The sequence below is a fragment of the Hypanus sabinus genome, chromosome X2, assembly GCF_030144855.1.
Source record: "Hypanus sabinus isolate sHypSab1 chromosome X2, sHypSab1.hap1, whole genome shotgun sequence".
Classification (NCBI taxonomy): Eukaryota; Metazoa; Chordata; class Chondrichthyes; order Myliobatiformes; family Dasyatidae; genus Hypanus; species Hypanus sabinus.
Genome location: NC_082739.1, coordinates 38146091 through 38169629, shown reverse-complemented (window position 1 = coordinate 38169629; position 23539 = coordinate 38146091). Strand labels below are relative to the sequence as shown.

At 41.9% G+C, this 23539-nt stretch overlaps 1 protein-coding gene across 2 annotated transcripts in view; it reads left to right on the top strand.

Moving 5' to 3' along the window:
- Nucleotides 1-23539, top strand: part of robo3 (roundabout, axon guidance receptor, homolog 3 (Drosophila)) — a 315506-nt gene that overhangs the window by 225260 nt on the left and 66707 nt on the right. For both annotated transcript variants that reach the window (XM_059957275.1, XM_059957274.1), the window contains 6 exons: nucleotides 3334-3415; nucleotides 6505-6673; nucleotides 15284-15450; nucleotides 16398-16519; nucleotides 19692-19908; nucleotides 22354-22478. In XM_059957275.1, coding sequence (XP_059813258.1) covers nucleotides 3334-3415; nucleotides 6505-6673; nucleotides 15284-15450; nucleotides 16398-16519; nucleotides 19692-19908; nucleotides 22354-22478 — 882 coding nt within the window. The remainder of the gene's footprint in view (nucleotides 1-3333; nucleotides 3416-6504; nucleotides 6674-15283; nucleotides 15451-16397; nucleotides 16520-19691; nucleotides 19909-22353; nucleotides 22479-23539) is intronic.

Genomic DNA, 23539 nt, shown 5'->3' with positions numbered 1-23539 from the left:
TGCACAAGGACTCCCAAGTCCCTTTGCACCTCAAATTTTTGAATTTTCTCCCCATTAGAAAATAGTCTATCCTTTTATTTCAGAATCAGAATCAGGTTTATTGTCACCAGCATGTGACCTGAAATTTGTTCACTTAGCAGCAACAGCAGTTGTTCAATGGAATACATAAACTAGCAGAGAGAGGGAAAAAAAACAAAGTGCATGACTATACACGTCTGAACACTGTATTCCATCTGCCACTTCTTTGCCTATTCCCCTGATCTGTCTAAGTCCTTCGGTAACCTTTCTGCTTCCTCAAAATTGCCTGGCTATCTTGGTATTGTCTGTAAACTTTGCCACAAAGCCATCAATTCCATCATCGAAGTCATTGACATATAACATAAAAAGAAGCGGTCCAAACACAGACCCCTGCGGAACTCCACTAGTCACCAGCAGCCAACCAAGAAAGGCCCCCTTTATTCACACTCTGTGCCTCCTGCCAACCAGCCACTGCTATATCCATGCTAGTATTATGCACAGTTCTTGTCACCCAGTTATCAGAATAATACAATTCAGCTGGAAATGGTGCAAAAAAAAATCACAGCGATGCGAATGGAACTGGAGCGTTTTAAGTTATAAGGAGAGGCAAGATAGGCTGGGACATTTTTCAGGGGTTGAGGGGTGACGTTATAAAGGTTTTTGAAAATCATGAGGTGAGTAGATATGGTGGTTTTCCTGGGGTTGGAGAGTTGAAAACTGAAGGATATTGATTTAGGTTGAAAAAGGAAAACTTTCAAAGCTCAGATATAGTTCTTCTTCAACATGGATAAATTGGGTGAAATGGCCTGTTTCTGTGTTGTCTGACTCTGACTGTATGGCACAAGAAACATAAACTGATCGCCACGTGTCCTATGAGCGTTGGTACCATTTTGTTGTTTGCAGAATGGACCTTGCTTACGCTAATCAACAGTGGTCACCCCAATATTTCCCTTTGATGACTTTTCAATGAATTTACCATGGTCCCTGATATATTTCTATTTTTCTTTATGGTGCATGCTCTGATAGATCAGTGCTCGATCCTTCCCAGCTCTCCAAATAGTTCAGCAAATTACCATTGACTTGAGCATTATTCACCATTTCAATTAATATTGCTGTTTTAGGGTTGATGGTGTGGCATAGCGTTGGTAAGGATGGCAAGAGTATTTTTTACTACAATCTCACAGTGAGATGGTGATAATGAAACGTCAACATGTTTTATCTTCCTCATTGTAAGTAAAATTGAGAAAGTATGTAATTCAGACCACCAATTGGTAAATTAACAGGATTTTTTAATATACTTATGATGCCCAGATGGAGGCTTTTCAGCCCCATATGCTTGTGCTGACATTTTGAAAGAGCCATTTAATTACTCTCCATATCCAATTATTTATAAAACTTCAAATGACTTGTATTTCATGACCTAAGGATGACAAAAATTCATCCTTGGACCAGTAGCTCCAAGGATCCAGTATCATAGAACCTGTCTATCATATACTGTTTCTGAATTTCAGTGTTCAATTGATTCAAAATTCAGCACACAGCTAAATCATCATAATAGCTTGTAATGTTTATAAAGCGCACCAGCAGTCCATTAGCCAAGAAACAGAATTTAATAAAACTGTGATACAGTGGAGCAGTAATAGTGCCGTTGGCTCTCAGAGACAAAGATCAGGGTTCACTTCTTTCTGTGTGGAACTGAACGTGTACTGTATTATTTTGGACACAACCGCTGGTTGCCACTTTCCACCCACGTCCTAAGGATGAGCAGGTTGGTACATTCATTGCCTCACTGTAAATTGTTCCCAATGCATAGGCGGTGGCAGAGTCTGAGTGAAGTTGCTGAGAATGAAACTGATGTGGGATTCGTATAAATGAGTTGATGGTGGTCAGTGCAGTTACTGTGGGCTGAAAGGCTTGTCTCCATGTTGTGTCTCTCTCTGACTAAGTAGGTAGGAAAATTGAGAAAAAACAGTGAGTGAGATTAACTGGATTAGATCCCGAGTACATAATTATATTCCTGTTAGCTGCCAGCAAAATGTTGCCTCTCTTGGCACCAGTCTGGTGTCATCTATTTTTTAAACAGCTGGAGCCAAATGATTTCCTTCTGTGCCATACTACTGTTACTCCCTAGACTGTTTAGTTCATGAGTAGCTGAACCTCTCAGACCAGGTGGCCCCACATTCAGTCTCAGGCTGGATGACAGAAGAAACTGGACTCCTAATCTCCCTGTCCCCACACCTCACATCAAGAGTTTGATTCATCTACTGAAAGAAGGTGTGTCGAGGGCAGGATCGGGATTGGCTGTGAATTCCCCTATAGCTTCCTGAGACTCAGTGCAAATCCCACGCTCCACTATGAACAATTAAGCTGCAGTCAACCAATCAAAGGGAGAGGAGAAAGCAGAGGACTATAACAGAGGACTGAAGGGGAAAGAAGTGAACAATATTCCCAATTTTGTGATATTTTGAAAATTAAACTCAGTTTGTGTTATGGACATTGAACAGTGCTTGGAAGATAACTTATATCCACCCAAGATTCACATATATGTCAATAGTTTCATTGGTGTACCAACACAGCTTTAAGGCACAGCATCTCCTAATTTTCTGGAGCACACTGCTACTGCCAGATTTAACAGTGAGATTAATGACATTAGGTGTCTCATTTTCTCTTAGGACAGCAATGTGTGATCTTTCCATATCTTGTCCATAAAGTTTTATGTGAGAGATTTCCCATGCTTCTGCTCCACTCTAGCTATTTACACCATCTCTCATCCAGCTTCAAGCAGATCAAGCAGCGTCTGTAAAAAGAGCTGACATTTCAAGTGGATATTCTTTCAACCTGCTATCCTTGCCTCATCATTTCTTGCCCCCACCTTTCCCGTTCAACCTTGCTAATCTGGCTATAATCCTTCCTTCCAATTCCTACCTTGGTTCACTGGCATGAAACACTAAAAGTTCCTTAGATCCAAGCATTTTCCATTTCTAACGAGAAGTCATTAATGTAAAAGCATAATCCATGAGCACATCCACTGAGCCAGTTCTATTGTTCAAATTGATCCTGGCTCCCTTGACTCATCTTGGGCTATACCCCTTATGTCTGTTTTCCTCTCCACTAATGCTGCCTAAATTGCTGGATGTATATATTGTTGTTACACCTCACTGGTTGAAGTTTTGATTTGCAAATGTAGAAGAGGTCAAATCTTCTCAACAAAATATTGTCAGTTTATAGCACACATTGATGGTAGCCACTGTATAATCTATATTCAGTAGAGGAAAACTAAAACGCTTTCCAAATTGACTCTGCTTCTGTTGCCAGGTTAGCGACACTGGTATGTACATCTGTGTTGCCACAGGATCAAGCGGGGAGACTACCTGGAGTGGCTACCTTGAGGTGCAAGGTAAGATGCCATTAAATCACATCACATCAACTAGGAAGCAAACAAAAGCGAGGGCAAGTCACTGGTCTTCGTTAATTAATTAGAATTAAAAGGTAACATGGAAATACAAGTTTATTTATCTTATATTCTTGATGATGGTTGCTAAATGAGACCGACAACAATGAAGAAAATTTGCAATTCAAATAAAAGCATTAATACAGGTTCATTTCCCCAGGTTCCTTCAGCAGTGGGATATTGGGATTCCACATGAGCAATTTTAAACGAAAGTCTAATAATATACAGTTACAAACCTGAATTAATAATCTCAGAATGAGAGTTCACATCCTAATGCGATAGAATGGAAATCTGAATTCATTTAGAAAATTTGGAAGCCATTATCGGTGCAAATGATCTTGCACCTGTATGACTTTAGAAATCCAAATGATTCCCTCGATATTCATGGAGGTGGGGAACTTTGTCTTGCCCTTATGTGACTTCAGCCCCACAGCAACATGGCTGAGTTTAAAGCACAAGATCCTGCAGATGCTGGAAGTCCAGAGTAACACACACAAAATTGCTGGAGGTCCTTAGCAGGTCATCTATGGAGAGGAATAAAGAGTTGACATTTTGGACAGAGACCCTTCATCGGGACTCAGTTTAAAACACCCTCTAACCGTTCAACATGCTGCTTGGATTCTGTCAAATCATGAGGAAGCTCAAAAGTACTGCTGATTAATGGCATCCTTGACATTGATTCCCACATCCTAAGCATATTTAAAAATGTCCCATGGTCTTAAGGGTTGAGCTAAAAATCCCTGACTAAAAGGGAAGGTGGATCTTAAGCAGTGGAGAGGAGGAGTTCGGATGTGGAGGATGGCAGAGGATTGGGGGAAAGGATGATTATCGGCCAATACGAAGGAGGAGAGCTCAGTTTGACAATGCCAGTTCAGAATCACCTTCAGCTAAACTATTATTAAAATTCCCGATAAATATCTAGGCTTTCCTTATAATTGCTTGCAAATGAACTCGCATTCCGATAGATTACTGTCTGCTCGATTCTCTGTGTCACAGCTTGACCTAGAATGAGGGAAGTGCAGTGTTTAAACAAACATCTTTGATTGCATTGGAGAAAATAATGGACTGTAAGTAATAAGTGAAGGGGATTGTGCATGTGGAGATTTAACGGGTAGCTGACTGCACTTGCTGCAGAATGGAGCTTGTTAGCAAAGACAGTGATGCTTGCAACTGCCTTTGAGCCTCTGTACATGGGTGCAGTTTGAACATGCGCCCCAGCAGTCCCAAGGTAACGCAGCAGGCTCGAAGAAATAAACATTCAAGCCGAATCATCTGTGGAAGGACTTCAGAGTCCAAATTCAACGCTTAGTGGATGCACAGGGCAGCAGATCAACCTTTAGCTTTAGGCTGTCAGCTGCAGGGAGGGCAGAGTTTGCTGAATTCCCTCACAGATTTCTGCTCCTATTTGTATTTGTGTTTCTTTATTAGCCTGTAGCTCTTGTTGCTGTTATCTAAAATGGCCATTTCTGCACCATTTGACCTTGAGTGGCAGTGTAAACGAAATACAATTGGATCCAAGGGACAGTGACTATATTTGATTGTGACATCCAGACTTTCTCTGGTTGTATAAGGAGAGATCCAGGGGATCTCACAGAATACAGCTGATGGACATGCCTATGCTTCAGGTTTACAAATACAAGAGAGCAGGATTCTGTGCATTTATGTGGCACCATTCAGGATGATCAATGTTTAATAGACCTTTTATTATTTGACTCAGATTTTTACAAGGCTACAGAGGAGATATTAGAGCAGTTGGGCCAGATGGGGCTGATACCTCACTGTAATGAACCAATCAGCCAATAAACAAATAGATAGAAAGATAAATAAATAAATGGGTGAATGGATGAATAAATGAATGTGTAGTCAAAGAAGTGAATTTTGGAATTTGAATGAAAAGGGTTCATCAGCGTGAGGGGCTTAGGAAGGTTTCCACAGCACAGGATGTGGTCAGCTGAAGGAAGGCAACCATTGAGGTTCAAAGGTTCATTTATTATCAGAGTATACAACTCTGAAATTCTTCTTCTCCAGACAGCCACAAAACTAAGAAAGAAATGAAAGACAGCACGATCATCAAACCCCAAATCCCCTCTCCCCACACAAAAAAGCAGACAAAAGCAGAACAGGCACATAAACTCCCAAATCCCTCCTCCTGCACAAAAAAAGCGAGGAAGATCGTGTGAAAAACACAGAATATAAAAACCAATAAATTCTGGGAAAAAAATGTCTATGGTCCAAGTCCACATCCAAAACATAGAAAGCCTGGGCAACACTCTCCAGGCATATAGCAGGTTCTCCACTCTCACTGATGACTATGAGTCCAGAACTGGAGGACTCCGAGATCTCTGAGACTATCTTGACTTTCTCATTGGTGTATTAACTTCCCTCTTTTCCTTTTGTTTCTATGAAAATATGAACATATACAGGGCACAGAACAGATGGGTAGGTTGCCCTCAGTTAGCTCATCATTGTCACCCTCAAAGACAAAGTTCAAAATGCATGGCTGATTGATCACAGGTTGCATTTCAGTAAAGTTACCTTGTTACAGACTAAAGCTTAGGCTGACTGGGTCCATGAATAGGAATGATTCCTGAAGTCACTCTCCACAGCATCTTGATTAATCAATGGTCCATGTTACTGAATGTTTCAACATAATCAGCAGGCTAATGGCTTATTCTTGTTCCTATGTTTTCTATCCCTCCAAATCACATAAGTCCAGTGATTTCTGGCTCCTTACTGCTTTATGCTTCATTCTATGGTGAGTTTTTTTCATTCCATTGAATGGTGGACTCCTGATGTTCTACTTATGAGTGGACTTCTCACATTCCAATCAATGGTGGGCTCGTTGAAGTCCCATTCATTAGTAAGCTTCCCATGTTGCAATCAATGGTCAGCTTCTACCCTTTGATCTGAGGTTTTACATTCTCTGTGCTTTTGCTTCTGGTGTATCATCCCTGCTGACATATTCTGGGTTGTGATACCTGTCTGTGATTTAAAAAAAACAATGACAAGTGAAAATGTGTCTTGATTTTCTTCAGAAAATGGGAGCCCAACTCGTATCCTCTCCGCTGAACCTGACCTTCTGCCGGGCCCTCCCTCGAAGCCGCTGATCACCGACGTCACTCGTAATAGTGTCACCTTGACATGGCAGCCAAGCCAGCACATCGGAGGCTCGGCAGTCACATCATACATCATCGAGGCGTTTAGGTAAGGAGAAGAAAGAAAGCAGCTGGGAAGAGCAGGAATTAATATTGCACGGAGGCTTCATGTCCCTTGGACAGCGTCAGGGTGTTATTTAGCAAGCGACAGCTCTCAGTGCCAATCGTGCACAGATTTATGAGGCTCACTCAGGTGGGGAATGTGTTTGTTCACAGAGAGAGATTTGCCTGTCACAGACATGACAGGAATAGCCTTGAATTACTGTCAGACATGTGCTGCACTAACAGGGAAAGGCTATGAGGCAGAACCAGCGTTGCTTCCCTGGGAAACAATTGATGACTGCATTAAAAGACCCTTGAAATCCATCATCAACATTGCGGAATAAAACAGCCAGCCTCTGCTTTATGGCTTGAGGTATTAATTTCACAGGAGGAGATAGAAGAACATCTCGATGGTTTGGGTAATTTACTTATTTGATATCTTCTGTCTCTCTGAGTTATTTCCATGCAGTGCACCTTCTTGACTTCTGCTCACTGCTCCCAGGTTAGGAGATCTTGGACACTGGTTCAGAATGCCTCTCCTTCTGTAACCTTTGTTCATTCCAGCAACTCCCTGCCCCAGAAATGCTAAGAACCTCTGCTCTTGTTCAGTTTTTATATATTAGCCTTTTCATCCATCCCACAGGTGTGTACTCCTATGGGAGTATTGGCCTTGAACATTCTGGGTTCCAATATCTCACCAAAACAGTGATCGTCAGTGTGAAAGCTGGAGCAATGAATTGTAGTCGAGTACCAGACGGTGGGGATTATCACAGTTCAGCAGTGATGTGCTCAGTGAATGTTGAGCGATCAATAGATATTGATCAATGGGAGTTGATGTGATTTTTTTCCCCTACTTTAGATTGAGTACAGGCAATAGATTATCTTTCCCATCAGAAAAAAAAATCATAGTTGAAAAAAATATAAAATAAAAACAGTGGTGGAAGCTGCAAGTCATGCAGCATCTGTGAAGAGAAAAAGAGCTATTATTTAGTATTAATCTCTTCACAGATGCTACCTGACTTATTGAGTATCACCAGCAGATTTGTTTTCTTCATTATTTTCAGATTTGCAACATGTCTGTGTTTTTTTCTCTCTCTATGAGAGAGATTAAAGCCTTGTTTTTCCCCTCAATTGAGAGAATCTTGAATTCTGCCAAGCAGCAGAACTTTCAGTGTCCTAGGAAGAGCCCAATAGAGCCAATAATGCTTCACAGTGCCAGAAACCCAGGTTTAATCCTGAGTTCTGGTCAAGTCATGTCACTTTTATTATCATTTCGACCATAACTGCTGGTACAGTACAAAGTAAAAATGAGACAATTTTTTTTCAGGAACGTGGTGTTACATGACACAGTACAAAAACTAGACTGAACTACATAAAAAACAACACAAAAAAAACTACACTAGACTATAGACCTACCCAGGACTGCATAAAGTACACAAAACAGTGCAGGGATTACAATAAATGATAAACAAGACAATAGGAGAGTAAGGAGCCAGTCCAGGCTCTGGGTATTGAGGAGTCTGATAGCTTGGGGGAAGAAACTGTTAAGTAGTCTGATCGTGAGAGCCTGAATGCTTCGATGCCTTTTCCCAGACGGCAGGAGGGAGAAGAGTTTGTATGAAGGGTGCATGGGGTCCTTCATAATGCTGTTTGCTTTGCGGATGCAGCGTGTGGTGTAAATGTCCATAATGCCGGGAAGAGAGACCCCAATGATCTTCTCAGCTGACCTCACTATCCGCTGCAGGGTCTTGCGATCCGAGATGGTGCAATTTCCGAACCAGGCAGTGATGCAACTGCTCAGGATGCTCTCAATACAACCCCTGTGGAATGTGATGAGGATGGGGATGGGGGATGGACTTTCCTCAGTCTTTGCAGAAAGTAGAGACACTGCTGGTGCTGTCTTTGTGGAACTTGCATGCTTTCCTTGCAATCATGTGAGTTTCCTCCCAAATCCCAAAGATATCAGTAACTTAATTGGCCACTGCAAATTACCTGTATTGTGTCACTAAGTGGTTGAGTCTGAGGGGAGATCATGAAGATATGGGGAGAATGAAAAATGGGGTTAGGATGAGTGTAAATGGATGGTTAATGGTCAATGTGGACAAAAGATTTATCTACATGCTTTATCTTTCAATGACTATGAAATGGGAGGAAATGAAAAAGAAGGCAGTCAGTGTCTGAAAGTGAGAAAGGATCTAGTAACCCTCACGAGAAATCATGCCTAAGTGGTAAACACAAGATATTCTGCAGATGCTGGAAATCCAGAGCAACACACACAAAACACTGGAGGAACTCAGCAGGTCAGGCAGCATCTATGGAAAGGAATAAACAGTCGATGTTTTTGGCTAACACTCTTCATCAGAAATGGAAAGAAAGGCGGAAGAAGCAAGAATAAGAAGATAAGTGGTAGAGGGAGCTGAAGAGAGTGCATTCTCATCAAAGCACCAATAGTAATAGTACTATAAAGAGAATAGGTATACTGTTAGAGAAATAAAGTTTTAGTTATGGAGCAGAGGAAACTTCAGAGATATGGAATGGTTTGCTCTGAACAAACCTGAGCACATTTTGGAATTTCAACATTGAGATGTAAGCAGGCCTTGAGCCAAGGTTATAGTCAACGAATTCCAGAGAAATGTGTGGAAAATGGCAGTTTGTTTCTGTAGGGTGTGAAATGGGAGTCTGTCCATTAAAGGCTAGAAGTGTCAATGACAAGGAATATACATTCCGGGCACGCCTGGAATGGAAATGTATCACATGGTCTCCATCAGTTGGAGCGAATGTATTTACTGAAGTCAGGTAAACAACCCTTTTGACACTGGAAATTGGTGATGTACCACTGATTGCAGAGGGATATCAGCTCAAATTTTCTGCATCATTTACTTATCAATATCTTATAGGCAGAGGACAAAAAATAAACAGCAGTAAACCATAGAGAGGTGAAATCCAGGCTTGCACTCTTCTAAAATATGTTTGAGTTAAACCACGAAGACAATAGATAAGAGAAATGAGGTAGATTAAATGGAGAGGCAAATCCATGAGAGCAAGGATTGTAACAAAGAATGAACTGCTTGAACCTAGTCCTTCTGTAGTCTTAATCCAGAGGACAGATGTGCTTCATTTGAATTGTAATTGATGATCGAATAGGTGAGGTAGGTCAACCATGGTCATGTTCTATGTTTAAGAAATAGGAAAGTTAAGCAGAGGAGATGAATTTAGAGGAGAAGTAGGCTTTTTCTACTCTACCATGTGGTAAATGGTTTATATTGCTCATGTTCCCTTGAGCTTATCAGGAAATACTTTATTTCTATTTTGCCATGTTCCACTTATACATGTCAATGAATGGTGGAGCATTGGAATGTAATTCTTGATGGTACATTCCCAGCATGAACTAGGGAAGGGCAGAATAGAATTTTTGCTTTTGGGTCCAAGAGAGCACAAGAAATAGGGACTCTAGAACTCCTGAACATGATGCTGCCTCACAGTTCCAGGGACCCAGGAGTGCATACGTGTGGAGTTTCTCCTGATAAACTTGTGTGTTTTTGCCAGCTGTATGGTTTCCTCAAAGATAAGTTAACTGGCCGCAGTGATACTTAAGTGCAAATCAGTGAAAATAGAATCAAATGGGAGTTTATGAGGATGTGAGAGAGAGTTAGTTGTAGGTCGACACCAAAATAAGGAGGGGAGACTGGAACAATGGCCTTCAGTGTCATAGGAAGTGAGTAATATTGCCTTGATGAGAACAGATTGAAAATCTGCGGATTCCTCAACTAGGCTGTTCTGTCCTTTGAAAGTGGCCTGTTAAACGGCCAGAGGTTTGCTCTCTCAACTTCAGATATTGTGTTACTTGTATTTGTGTGAAGTGAACAAAAAACCCCTATGACACAAAGGCATTATGGGAGTCAGGCAAGTAGAAGTTGAACTGCTGATAACTTTCATTGGGACATTGAAAAGGCTCCTCAGCTGTCCATCTGTGGATAATGAGTGGAAAAACAAATCCAGTTTCTCAGTATCTGATTAGTTGTCTTTTCAAATACGTTTCAATTCCCATCCATGTTTAAAGTCTATAGTGAGTCTAAGGCTACGTCCACACTATGCCGGATAAATCCATAACCAAAGATTTTTCTCTTCGTTTTTACCCTCCGTCCACACTAAAATGGCGTTTTTGTCCCCCAAAACCAGAGCTTTTCAGAAACGCTTTCCAGGGTGGATATTTTTGAAAACACCACTCGGGCAGATCAGTGTGGACGGGGTAACCGGAGAAATCTGAAAACGCTGTCAGACGACAGTGCGCCATTTCATTGTTTTCTTGAACGAAACCTAACAATTTCAAAACGGACGGCAACGAGACTGAAGCCAGAAGAGTTAGAAATGTACTCACCAAATACTTTGACCCATAACTTACTGAATAAATAAGTATACTGTACTCACTTTGCCGTTTTCTGTCCTTGCTCGTATGAAGGTGGTTTACCTATTTATGCAAGTACTTCTCTGACAATAGATGTATAACAGTCTAATGTAACATTGTATGGAAATACAAGATAACACTAATGCAGACATGTTTTATACATTTAACCAGGTGCTTTATTAATACAACAGAGTTAGTCAGTTTCTCAATGTTCATTGTCAGCCAGGTTAATCTGTCCGTGAACTCCCTGTCAGTTGCTGCCGTACGCTCCAGTATTTGTTTTTTTTTACTTTTAAGTTCTCCTGCGCGAGAGCCAACAGCTGTCCGTTGTTTTAAGTTTTTCTAGTCTGTAACTACACAAATGAGCACTTTTACAGCGAGATTCGACACCAAACATGTCGTTTGTTTTCAGTAGATGTGTCCTGCGCATGCGCAGGAGGAGGAGATTTGACGAAATCTCTGTTTCAGTGTGGATAGAGATATTTTCAAAAACACATAGTGTGGACGCCAATTGTTTTTATGTGAAACCGGCGTTTTCAAAATTATCCGGTCTAGTGTGGATGTAGCCTAACTCAGCCTCATTATCAACTGAGTTTGGAATTACAAAGAAGCGACTTTGCACAACATTACAGCCCCAAAGTAAATGTAGAGTCTTGACGCACAGGAGACTCTCATTTTCTGTACAAACACACCAGAGCACCTGCGTCTTGATCATGGGATGATCAAGTGACTGAGGAACATCCGTCACTTTCAACTGCTGAAGAGACCTTGTGATAGATTATGTAGCTTATGTTCTGACTAGCTAGAAGACTACTGGATGGAGATACCATTCACTTATTTCCAATTAAAATACAATTTTGCATTCCAAATAATTCGAAAATTTGGACAGTCCTTCTGGCATGATACTTTAAAATGCATCCGATGTTCACATTATAACAACAAAGCTTTTATTTGGCTACATACCTGGCTGCCAGAGGTGATGATATTCAGCAAAAAAGTCTCTTCAGACCATGCTGTTATACACTTAGAGGCCACTTTATCAAGTACTCCTATACACTTCATCGTTAATGCAAGTACCTAATCAGCCAATCATGTGGCAGCAACTCAATGCATCAAAGTATGCAGACATGGTCAAGAGGTTCAGTTGTTGACCTGACCAAGCATTAGCACGGGGAAGAAATGGGATCTAAGTAACTTTGACTGCGTCAGAGAAGAATGGCCAGACTGGTTGAAGCTGATGGGAAGAAGATGGTAACTCAAATCACCACGTGTTACAACAGTGTTGTGCAGAAGAGCATCTCTGAACAGACACACATTGAACCTTGACATGGATGGGCTACAGCAGCAGAAGACCACGAACATACACACAGTGGCCACTTTATTAGGCATAAGAGGTATTTTAACAGTTGTTTGAAAAATAATGGTTTTAAATGTGTAACAAATTCATTGAATTATATATATATATAAATATAATTATGAGAAGTCTTGATTGACTGGAAGGAGAGACATTTTCCCATAACAGGCAGGGCAGTGACAATTGTTAATGGATTTCAGATTCTTGACAAAGTAGTTTGAGGATGTATTTTTCATCCAGAGGATGATGGAAGTTTGAAACTTACTACCCGCCAAGGCAACGAAGGCAGAATTATACATTGCAGTTATTTAGATGGACACTTTTAATGCCACGTAACTTGAAAGGTCACAAATTATACACAGAAACTCAGCAGGTCACGGATCACCTACGGAGGGAAGTAAGCAGTTACCTGGTCTCCCCTGTCACCTGCTAGCTTGTACTCCTTCCCCTCACCACACCTCTACTCTCTTCCTTTCCAGTACTGGTGAAGGATCTTGGCTCAAAATATTGATTGTTTATCTTCTTCCATAGATGTGCCTGGACTGCTGACTTCCTTCGGGGTTGGGGTGGGGTGTGTGTGTGAGAATAAGAGCAGGAGTAGGCCATCCGGCCCATCAAGCCTGCCCTGCCATTCAATAAGATCATGGCTGATCTGTTGGTAAACTCAGCTCCATCTACCTGCCTTTTCCCCATAACCCTTAATTCCCTTACTATGTAAAAATCTATTTAACTGTATCTTAAATATATTTAGTGAGGAAGCCTCAACTGCTTCCCTGGACAGAGAATTCCACAGATTCACCATCCTAAATCTCCCCTGAATCTTGAGACAATGTCCCCTAGTTCTAGTCTCACCTACCAATGGAAACAACTTTCCTACTTCTATCTTATCTATCCCTTTCAAAATTCTGTATGTTTCTATAAGATCCCTTCTCATTCTTCTAAATTCTAAAGAATATAGTCCCAGGTGACTCAATCTCGCCTCATCATTTAACCCCTTCATCTCTGGAATAAACCTGGTGAACCTCCTCTGCACTGCCTCCAAAGCCAGTATATCCTTCCTCAAGAATGGAGACCAGAACTGCACACAGTACTCCAGGTGCGGCCTCACCGGTACCCTGTATAGTTGCAGCATGACCTCCCTGCTCTTGAATTCAATCCCTCTAGCAATGAAGGCCAACATTCCATTTGCCTTCTTAATAACCTGTTCTATCTGCAAGCCAACTTTTAGCAATTCATGCACAAGCACTCCCAAGTCCCTCTGCACAACAGCATGCTGCAATCTTTCACCATTTAAATAATAATCTGCTCCTCTATTACTCTTTCCAAAGTGGATGATCTCGCATTTACCAATGTTGCATTCCATCTGCCAGACCTTGGCCCACTCACTTAACCTATTTATATCCCTCTGCAGACTCTCCACATCCTCTGTACAATTTGTTTTTCCACTCAGTTTAGTGTCATCAGCAAATTTTGCTACGCTACACTCAGTTCCCTCTTCCAAATATAAATGGTAAACAGCTGCAGGCCCAGCACTGACCCCTGCGGCACCCCACTCACCACAGACTGCCAACCGAAGAAACACCCACTTATACCAACTCTCTGCCTTCTATTGATTAACCAATCCACTATCCATGCCAATACACTTCCTCCAACTCCATGCATCCGTATCTTATTTATAAGTCTCTTGTGCGACACCTTATCAAACGCCTTCTGGAAATCCAAATACACGACATCCACCTGTTCCCCGCTATCCACTGCACTCATTATGTCCTCAAATAACTCCAGTAAGTTTGTCAAACAGGACCTGCCCTTTCTGAATCCATGCTGCATCTGTCTAATGGAACCACTCCTTTGGAAATGTTTAGCTATTTCTTCCCTAATGGCAGCTTCAAGCATTTTCCCGACTATAGATGTTAAGCTTATTGGCCTATAGTTGCCCGTCTTTTGCCCACATCTTTTTTAAAAAAGTGGCATGGACCTGCCCAGAGTCTAGAGAATTTTGGTAAATGATTACCGATGTGTCTACTATAACCTCCGCCAATTCTCTCAGCACCCTGGGATGCATCCCATCAGGTCCAGGGGACTTACCTACCTTCAGGCCCTCTAGTTTGCTCATCACTATCTCTTTAGTAACAATGATTTTATCGAGGTCCTCACCTCCCATTACGTCCATAACATTATTCTTTGGCATATTAGATGTGTCCTCCACCATGAAGACTGACACAAAATAGTCATTCAATGCCTCAGTCATTTCCTTATCACCCAATATCAATTTCCCCTTCTCATCTTCCAAGGAACCTAGGTTGACTTTAGCCACCCACTTCCATTTATATGTTTATAAAAACTTTTGCTATCTGTTTTTATATTTTGTGTTAATTTACTTTCATAGATCAGTCTACAAATTTCCCATGTGTTGATGGTATAAAACTCATAACTCCAGGGACCTGTGCTTAATCTTGACCTCTGCTGTGGCCCATGTGGAGTGTGTATGTTCTTTCTGTAATAGCGTGGGTTTCTGCTGGGTTCGCTGGTTTTTGCCCACACCCTAAAGTGCTGTTGGTCATTGTAAATTACCCCTAGCATAGGTTAATGGGGAAAAAAACATCAAAGGGGAATTAATGAGTATGTGTGTGAGTGAATAAGTTGCAACGGTTCAGCGAAATAGGAGGGAGCAGTGAGACTGTTGAGGTGAATGGCTTCCAGTGATATAAGTTTAATGTATGAAAATCTCTTGGTAAATAAGCTGTACGACAGTTTAATTGATTGATATACACCAGCTCCCACTTAGAAAAGAAGACATGGTGTAGAATTCCGTCATGTTGCCCACACTCGGTCACCATCCACCTTTTTCTCTTCAGCCAATCTGCAGGAAGCACGTGGCAAACGGTGGCTGAGTATGTAAAAGTGGAAAAGCATACAGTGACTGGTCTGAACTTTAACACCATCTATCTGTTTATCGTTCGTGCTGTCAACAAGTACGGCCTGGGAGATCCCAGCCCCATCTCTGAACCCGTCCGTACACAAGGTAGGCTTATTTCAGTCATAGCCATAGAGTGTTACTGTATAGAAATAGGCTCTTGGACCCAACTCTTTCATGCCAATCAAGATGTCTCTCTGAGGTAGACCAATTTGCCCGAGTTTGGCCCGTTTCCCTCTAAACCTGTTCTATTCATTCTCGGAACTTTTTCTTCCCACCAATCCTGATATTGTGGCAAAGTTTCTCCCAACCCCTTGGGGTTTGCTTACCAATTTATTTTTGGCTATTCTATTCATAGACTTGCTATTTAAAGAGGGAATGTAAGAGCCACTTACAGTGATTCAAACACAGTTAATGACAGTGAGAGAGAGAGCCCTTTTGGGTAAATGATAACATCCCTGTTTCAGTACAAACTATGGAGGTGAGCTCTATTCCAGTTATTCTCTGTGATTGGAATCAAAATTTTCAATTTCATATTAATGGCCTGACATTGTGCTTAATTTCTCTGAGATTTTCCATCTCCTAAAACACCAAACTTTCACTCTAATGGTCTGCACAAAGACTGCCAGCACAGAAATCCTTTTCAGTGCAGCAAACTAGCAAGAAATGGTCAGTAAACCTCAACTCAGATCAGTAAAAACTGAGTTATGGTTAACTTGAAGCACCAAGGAAACCAGCTCAGGATTGTCCCTGGTGTTTTTTTCCACATTGGACCAGTTAATGCCATTAGTTCATTTGTAATGTTTCTTTTGCATATTGTAATAGTAAGTGATGTTGAAAATGTTGATGGATTTTTACAGCTATTTGTGTTGTTGTGCAACATTTGACTAATGCATGTGCCATTAATCGAATTTCTAGACAGGGTTTCTATTGCTATCTCTGTTCCTATTGATTAATTATCTCTATAATGGGCTGTAAAACAATTAACATAACTGTTAGCAGATCCCAGGATGTTTGCACAAGTTTATTGCAGGAATTTCTCTTATCACATACAGATGTGAGCCCCACCGGGCAAGGTGTGGACCATCGGCAAGTACAACGTGAGCTCGGGGAGATGGTGGTCCAGCTACAGCCTCCTGTCACCTTGACATCTACAACCATCCAGGTCACCTGGACAGTAAGTAATGAATGCAGCAGTGGCTGCCCCTCAGACCCTCTGCATTTGCCCACTCTTCCTCACACCACCGACCCCCCAGCACTCCTGCCATATAAAGCTGAGGAAGAGCATGGTAAGGGGAAGAAAGACAGGTGAAAAGCTTGTCTGCCATCATTGGATGCACTACCACAGGTATTTCGTATGGATAGATGACTTCTTTCATTATCACTGTCTATTTCTTTTATATTTAAACTATTAACTCATACTTAGAGAATCATCAACACAGAAACAGGCCCTTCAGCCCATCTAGTCTACTGATCTGATTTGCCGCCTAGTCCCATCTATCTGCACCCGGACCATAGCCCTCCATACCCCTCCCATCCAAGCACCTATTTAAACTTCACCTGATGTTGAAATTGAACCCACATCCACCACTTCTGCTGACAGGTCATTCCTCCCTTGCACCATCCTCTGAGTGAAGAAGTTCTGCCTTTAACCCTAATCTGATGACCTCTAGTTCTAGTATTTCACACCGCATGCCAGTGATATGAAACCTGATTTGAATTCTGACCGTCTCCCCCAACCTCAGTGGGAATAACCTGCATATGTTTACCTCTCAGAAATTTATATATTTCTATAAGATCTGGTCTCATTCTCCTACTCTCCAGGGAGTAAAGTCCTAAACTATCAACCTTTCCCTATAATTCAGGTCCTCAGGTATTTTGCACTGCCAGCTTGATACTGTTCTTCTTATGTGTTATTTCTTCATGTAAGTTTCGGGCTGATGCAAGGACAGGCTCGACCTTTAATAATGCCATGTCTTTATCCCTTTGCATGGAATTGTCCCACACTCTTCTGTATCTGTGGTGTTAGGGTAACCCTGCTGGGAACTGGCATCAAATCAATACAGCTATAAATTAGACTTCCTAACAAGACTGCTTAGCAGTCGAGAGGGGATTTGAACACAAACCTATTGAAGTTTGGGTTGCTGTGAAGTGTGCAAATGTGAGCATAAAGAGAAGGGGAATGGGGATTAGCATTGATTGATGGCACTTGTTCTCCAGAAACCATAGAACACTACCTACACTAAACAGCAGCACTCGTCCTCCTGGCTCAGAACTTGGAGGCATGAGCAGAGAATGGATTAGGCGGTAAATATTTATTTATTCTTTGCCCTAATTAGAAAGCACAATTCCAATGGCAGGAAGACCTGCTGAGAACATGGAAAGGCTGTGTGAGTATGCTAGAGGAAGCAGTGTCTTCTACCTAATTAAGCTGAAATAAAAGGAGAAGAGGGGTGCGGAATGTGATGCTTTCAGGCATGCTGGTGTCACAGGCAGTGAGTGCCAAGAACATGAAAGAATGCAGTCCATTGTAGGTGTAGTCCGCTAAGGCTAGTGCAGTGATAGGCTCTAACCTTAGGCACAGTACGCAATGATATATCTTCATGCCATCGGATGAAATGGCCCCTCAGTCTATGGTGCTAGAATAGCATTGGCTGGCATTCTTCGAGAATATTTCCAGAAATGGAGTGACACAGAAATAAGAGGCAACTGCTCAGCCACTACCTACTCAGTGAGATCACAACTGATCTGTGTACTGCCCATCCATTTGCCTTGACTCTTGTATCCTTCAGTGTTAAATTTAAAATGGGAGTTAACATCTTCTGGTGAAAAGTTCCATGTGGTTTTCTCTCTGTGAAGAAGTATTTACAACCTTTTACTTGAGTGCCTTCATACTGATTTTATAATTATATCCCCTTGCCCTGAATTTCTCCAACAACTGGAAAAAGTTTCTCTGTTCTTCCAGTACTTTACAAAACTTTAAAAAAAAACATTTATTTATATATTTCAGTAAGTATTGCCTAGTTTGTTATCTTGCCTTAAACCACACCAGATAATACTCTGGTGATTCTGCACTGTCCACATTTCCAACAATGCAATATTTAGAACTAGACAAAGAAATCTAGATGTAATCTCTCCTCAGATTTCTGTAACTGTAGCAAAACATTCTCCCCTTTATATTGTCATCGTTGAGATATAAAAGCTAACATTCCACATGGTGCAGCTGGTAGAGCTGCTGTCTCACAGCTCCACTTACCAGCTTCAATCCTAAATTCTGATTCTATCTATGTAGACTTTGTGCAAGTTCTCACTGTGACTGCATGAGTAGTTTGTTTATCTTATTGAGATATAGTGTATAATAGGCCCTTCTGGCCCTTTGAGCCATGCCGTACAGCAATCACCCCCTCCCACCAATTTAACCCTTGTTCAGGTGCCCTTGTTAGCTTCCTAATCCCAAAGGTGGGCTGGAAAGTTAATTAACCACTGTAAGGTGCCCCAAGTGTACAAGTGAGAGGTGAAACCTGGAATGAGTTCAGGGAAATATGGCAAGAATAGGTTTTGAAGAAAATTAGTGGGGGAACGAGACTGTTCTTGACCAACAAGGACTCCGTGACTAAAATGACGACCTACATTGCCAAGAAATGCATAAACTCTTTTTCTGATTATTTGAATTCCTGACCACTGGATCTTAGTGAGCTCTATACAAGGATCTCTTTCTGTGTCATATGATGTGGATGATTATGATCTTTGACTATGATTGTTCTGGGCAATTGCCATTTGCCATTGCCTTCTTCTGGGCATTGTCTTTCCAAAATGGGTGACCCCAACCGTTATCAATGCCCTTCAGAGCTTGTTTGCCTGGTGTCCGTGGCCACATAACCAGGACTTGCGATATGCGCCAGCTGCTCGTACGACCGTCTACCACCTGGATATGCTCCACCTGATCAGGGGGCGCAACAGGTGTTACATCCCTGCCCAAGGGTGACCTGCAGGCTAACAGAGGGAAGGAGTGCCCCACACCTCCTTTGGTAGAGACGTATCTCCACCTCACCACCCAAGGATCTCTAAGTCTCTTTAAGCCCCAAGTGTTCTGAGACCAAACTCTTCACCATTTAAAAACATACAAAACTCTGCTTTCTTTGAATGGCCTCAAGCTGACTAGTATTTTACTGCACAGTCACTAACGTCAGTTGTTATCGCTTTGTAATTTTATGATTTTATCCATTCTATTTTCCGTGCCAATAATCACTGTGTCATTGGCAAAAAAAAAAATGGGCATATAATACTCCATTGTGTGATCTAAGCCATTAATTACCACGTGTCTTTCTGCCCTGGTGTGTTTGTTGCAGGTTGATCGGCAAGCCCAATTCATTCAGGGTTACCGGGTGATGTACCGAACCAAAACAAGTACCTGGCTGGTTCAAGATGTGAAATCCCCAGCTGAGCGCACTACCATTCTTGTGGACTTGAAGAAGGGGATGGAATACGAGATTAAGATCCGCCCGTATTTTGATGAGTTCCAAGGAATGGACAGTGAATCTGTCACTGTGCGGACGCCAGAGGAAGGTAAGGTTCTGATGCAACCTAACAGCACAAGTTTGACCTTACAGATGCTTTGGGGCTTGCGTGATCTGCACCAACGTGAGGCTACAGTGAATTGCCAGACCATTTCAAACTGTGCTTGATTTTCTGTGGGCTGTCAATTTGCAGAGAGTTTCTTTTGCATTACTAGTACAAACCAGCTTCACCGCTCTAACTTAAACAGTTAGCGTAGTGGTGCAACAGTTAGTTCTCCAGGATCACAGGTTTGATGCTGATCTCAGGTATCATCTATGTGTAGTTTGTATGTTTTCTCCGTGTGCAAGTGCATTTCCCGCTTTTTCTCCGGCTTTCTCTCATATCACAAAAACATCCTGCTGGACTAAATTGGCTGTGGTAAATGAATGTTTGGTTATTAATGGTGCAAATTAGAAAGTGGAATTGGCGGGTATATATGAAAATATGTTGCAGTAATGCAGGTAAAACGGGGAGGGGGATAATGGGACTAGTAGGTTCTTCCTCTGAGAGCATTCATGAGCCTGATTGAACAAATGACTGTCTTTGTTTATCATTTTAAGCAGAATCGGTTTCCCCCTAGATACTTCCGTTTCCTCATACATCCCAAAGCCGTGCAGGTTGGTAGATAACGTGGCCACTTTAGATTGCCCCTGATATGTTGGTACGTGCTTGATGCACCATCAATAACTCTCGGAGACGTGAGGCGAGATATAGGCTTTTATTGGCTGGAAGAAAGAACAAGCAGCAAATGACCACCACACAACATCCTGGAGACTGAGTCCGGGGCTGTGTCTCCAATCGCCTTTATACTGGGGTCCATGGGAGGAGCCACAGGAGCAGTCAGCGGGGGAGGGGGGGGGGTGGCGTGTCCAGACAGGTATATGTAGTTCATGGTAGAATCTAGGCAAGTTTACGACAATGTGGAGAGAGTAAAATTGGGATAAATTGGGATTTAGTGTAAAGGGGTACTTGATAGTTAGCATAGACTCTGTGGGACAAAGGGCCAATTCTCTGCAGTATGAAGCTGTGACTATTTCAATTTATTTACTTTTGAATATTTTGTCTTTTTAATCAGTTGAGCTCATCTTTTAAATGTATTTAATCATCCATCTGTGATAAAGGGTTTGTAAACTTGAACTGAGGCGTAGTCCCTGCTCATGGACCACTTTGCTGCACTGAATGGTCAAAGCAATGAGGCATGGGGGCCATTGGAGAACACACAGTCTGACGGGAATGACAACGGGTGTATTTTGGGCATGGACCTTGCTGAGTAGGATTCATGTCAAAGTCTTGTTTGCTGCTGTCTACAGTAAGCCTGCAGCAATGTTCTTCCACAACAATCTTTAGGCTATGGTGCATTAGATTGTCTTCTAATCTTCCTGCAGGAGTGAAAGGTTGATCAAATAGTGGAGTGAAAGCAGATTTCTTAAAGTAAGATCTATTTTCTTTGAAAATTTCCTTTTATAGTCACATTTTTTCACTTCAATGACCCAAGATCAGGATAGTGGGAGGAGATGATTCTCCACAGCAGCTGAAGCTCGTAACACAATGATCACAGCACAACTGGTAATAATCTACCAATCAATCTCCCATTATTTTTCATTCCTCCACATCTCCCTCTTCAGATCTCCTCACATCTGTTTACAGATCAGTGTTTGTAGAGGGTTTGGTGGAAAACTTCCTTCCTGCCTCCCAGCTGTGTCTCCCAGCTTCTGCCTCAGAAAAGTGCAGCTCGCCTTTAGGCTGCACTATAGAGGACTGTTAAACAGTTGGCAGATTGTCATCATTTAGTACTTGTAGCAAAGGTTATAGATTGATAGACTGATCATTTATCAGTAATATGTGGGGGCTGAGTCTTTCCTTGAGGGATTAGTGGAAACGATAAACATTGGAGGAAGAAATTTGCTTGACATCTCACTGAGTTTACCAACTGCCCATGTGTGTTGGGCAGTGCCAAGCAATAGTTTGGCTCTGACAAGAACAGATAGGAAATGTGTAATATTTCACCCAGGGGATTATCATAAACACTTTTCATTGCTAGTGTTATTTTGGAGAATATGCTCTGATCTTACAACTTGGTCATGCCCTGTGGGAATATCTCTCAATACAGAAACCTTTCAAATGGACAAATCAGTTAATGGCCTGATCTAAAATGGGCTTGAAAATTCCACGTTGCCTTCAATTAATAAGTAATTTAACCTATTTTTTAAAAAATGTGTTGTTTTTAAAACTCAAGAAGATGGTACATTGTTGAAATCTGCTGCCAGAGTCACTCTCCCTTTGCCATCTCTAACCCAGCTTAACCTGGCTCAGCAGGACCATCGCACGTCCTTGAACTCACTTTATCTCAAATATGTTGAGGCACAGACCACAGCAGGAGCTGCCTCAGAGTCCCGCAGCCTGCTTTCTCTTCACTTAAACATTCTTTTCTTCTTTTCCGCTAAACAAAAACAGCTCCTGCTGCTGCGCCACAAGCTGTTACCGTGGCAACAATTGGCTTGAGCAACAGCACCAGTATCAGCGTGTCCTGGGAGCCACCTCCCATTGAGGAGCAGAATGGAATCATCCAGGAGTACAGGGTAAGCCGGGACACCGGAGGGATAAATCAAATGAACAGTGGGACAGGGGAAGCTAATGACTGAGGTTTGAAAATATATTAGCCTAATTTCTCAACAGTTGGGACATGTTAATTAAAGAATTTAATCATAATTGTTCTGAGGTGAAGAATGAAAACAAAAGAAGCCTCGTAAATCCATGGAGGCTTGGCATTTTTACAATGAGCCTTTAATGGTGATAAGGTTACTGTTTACCATATGTTCATTACTTTAATTGATCTTTATTCCCCATGCAGCTGGCCTGTTTTAAGGGAGGACTGGTCATGCATGCTCAACGTAAAAGCTAAAACAGTTGAGGATTAAGGGCTGTGTTTTGCACTTTATGGCTGAAACATTTTGTTGAAGTACTTTTTTCTCTCTAGAGCTGAGTACTCACAAGTGGTAGGCTGGCATCGAGTTTGTTGCTTTCAGCCTGTATTTTCATTAGGATGCATGGTAGGAAAGTGACCAGAGCACGTTTATGATCATGCAGGTTGCACTCTCTGGGCAGCCAGCTTGTAACTCTGAGTGCTGAGCCTTTGCTCAGCCATCTGCAGCACGTATAGTAAGGAACAAAACCTGCGCTCAACTTTGCAAAGAGAGAACTAGCAGAGCGAAGCAATCTCTAACGGTATTCTGCACAACAAAAACAGCCGCTTGGTTCCGCTGGCAACTGCTCGGCTGGCGAAGAGAATGGAGATTTATCATTCAGTCTAAGCACCTTGACTGGTCAAGCAACTATTTGCATCTGCTAATTTCAGTTCAAACCCTCACAGTCGGAGCCAGTAAAATGTATTTGCACACAACCACTGGGGTGGATATTCATCACGAATGACTGCTAGAAACAGACTAACGGTAACTGTCAGGTTTTCATTTCATAGATCTTAAAAAACAATAATCAGGCAGTCGTGCCCTTCTTTCTCCCCAAGCCCTGCCAGATTACCACAAAACTAGTGCAAACATAAATGTATCTCCTTGTTCCTGACTATCACAACTGGTATTAATCCAGCTCCCAAACGCCATCATTCACTAAACCTTCTTTGCCC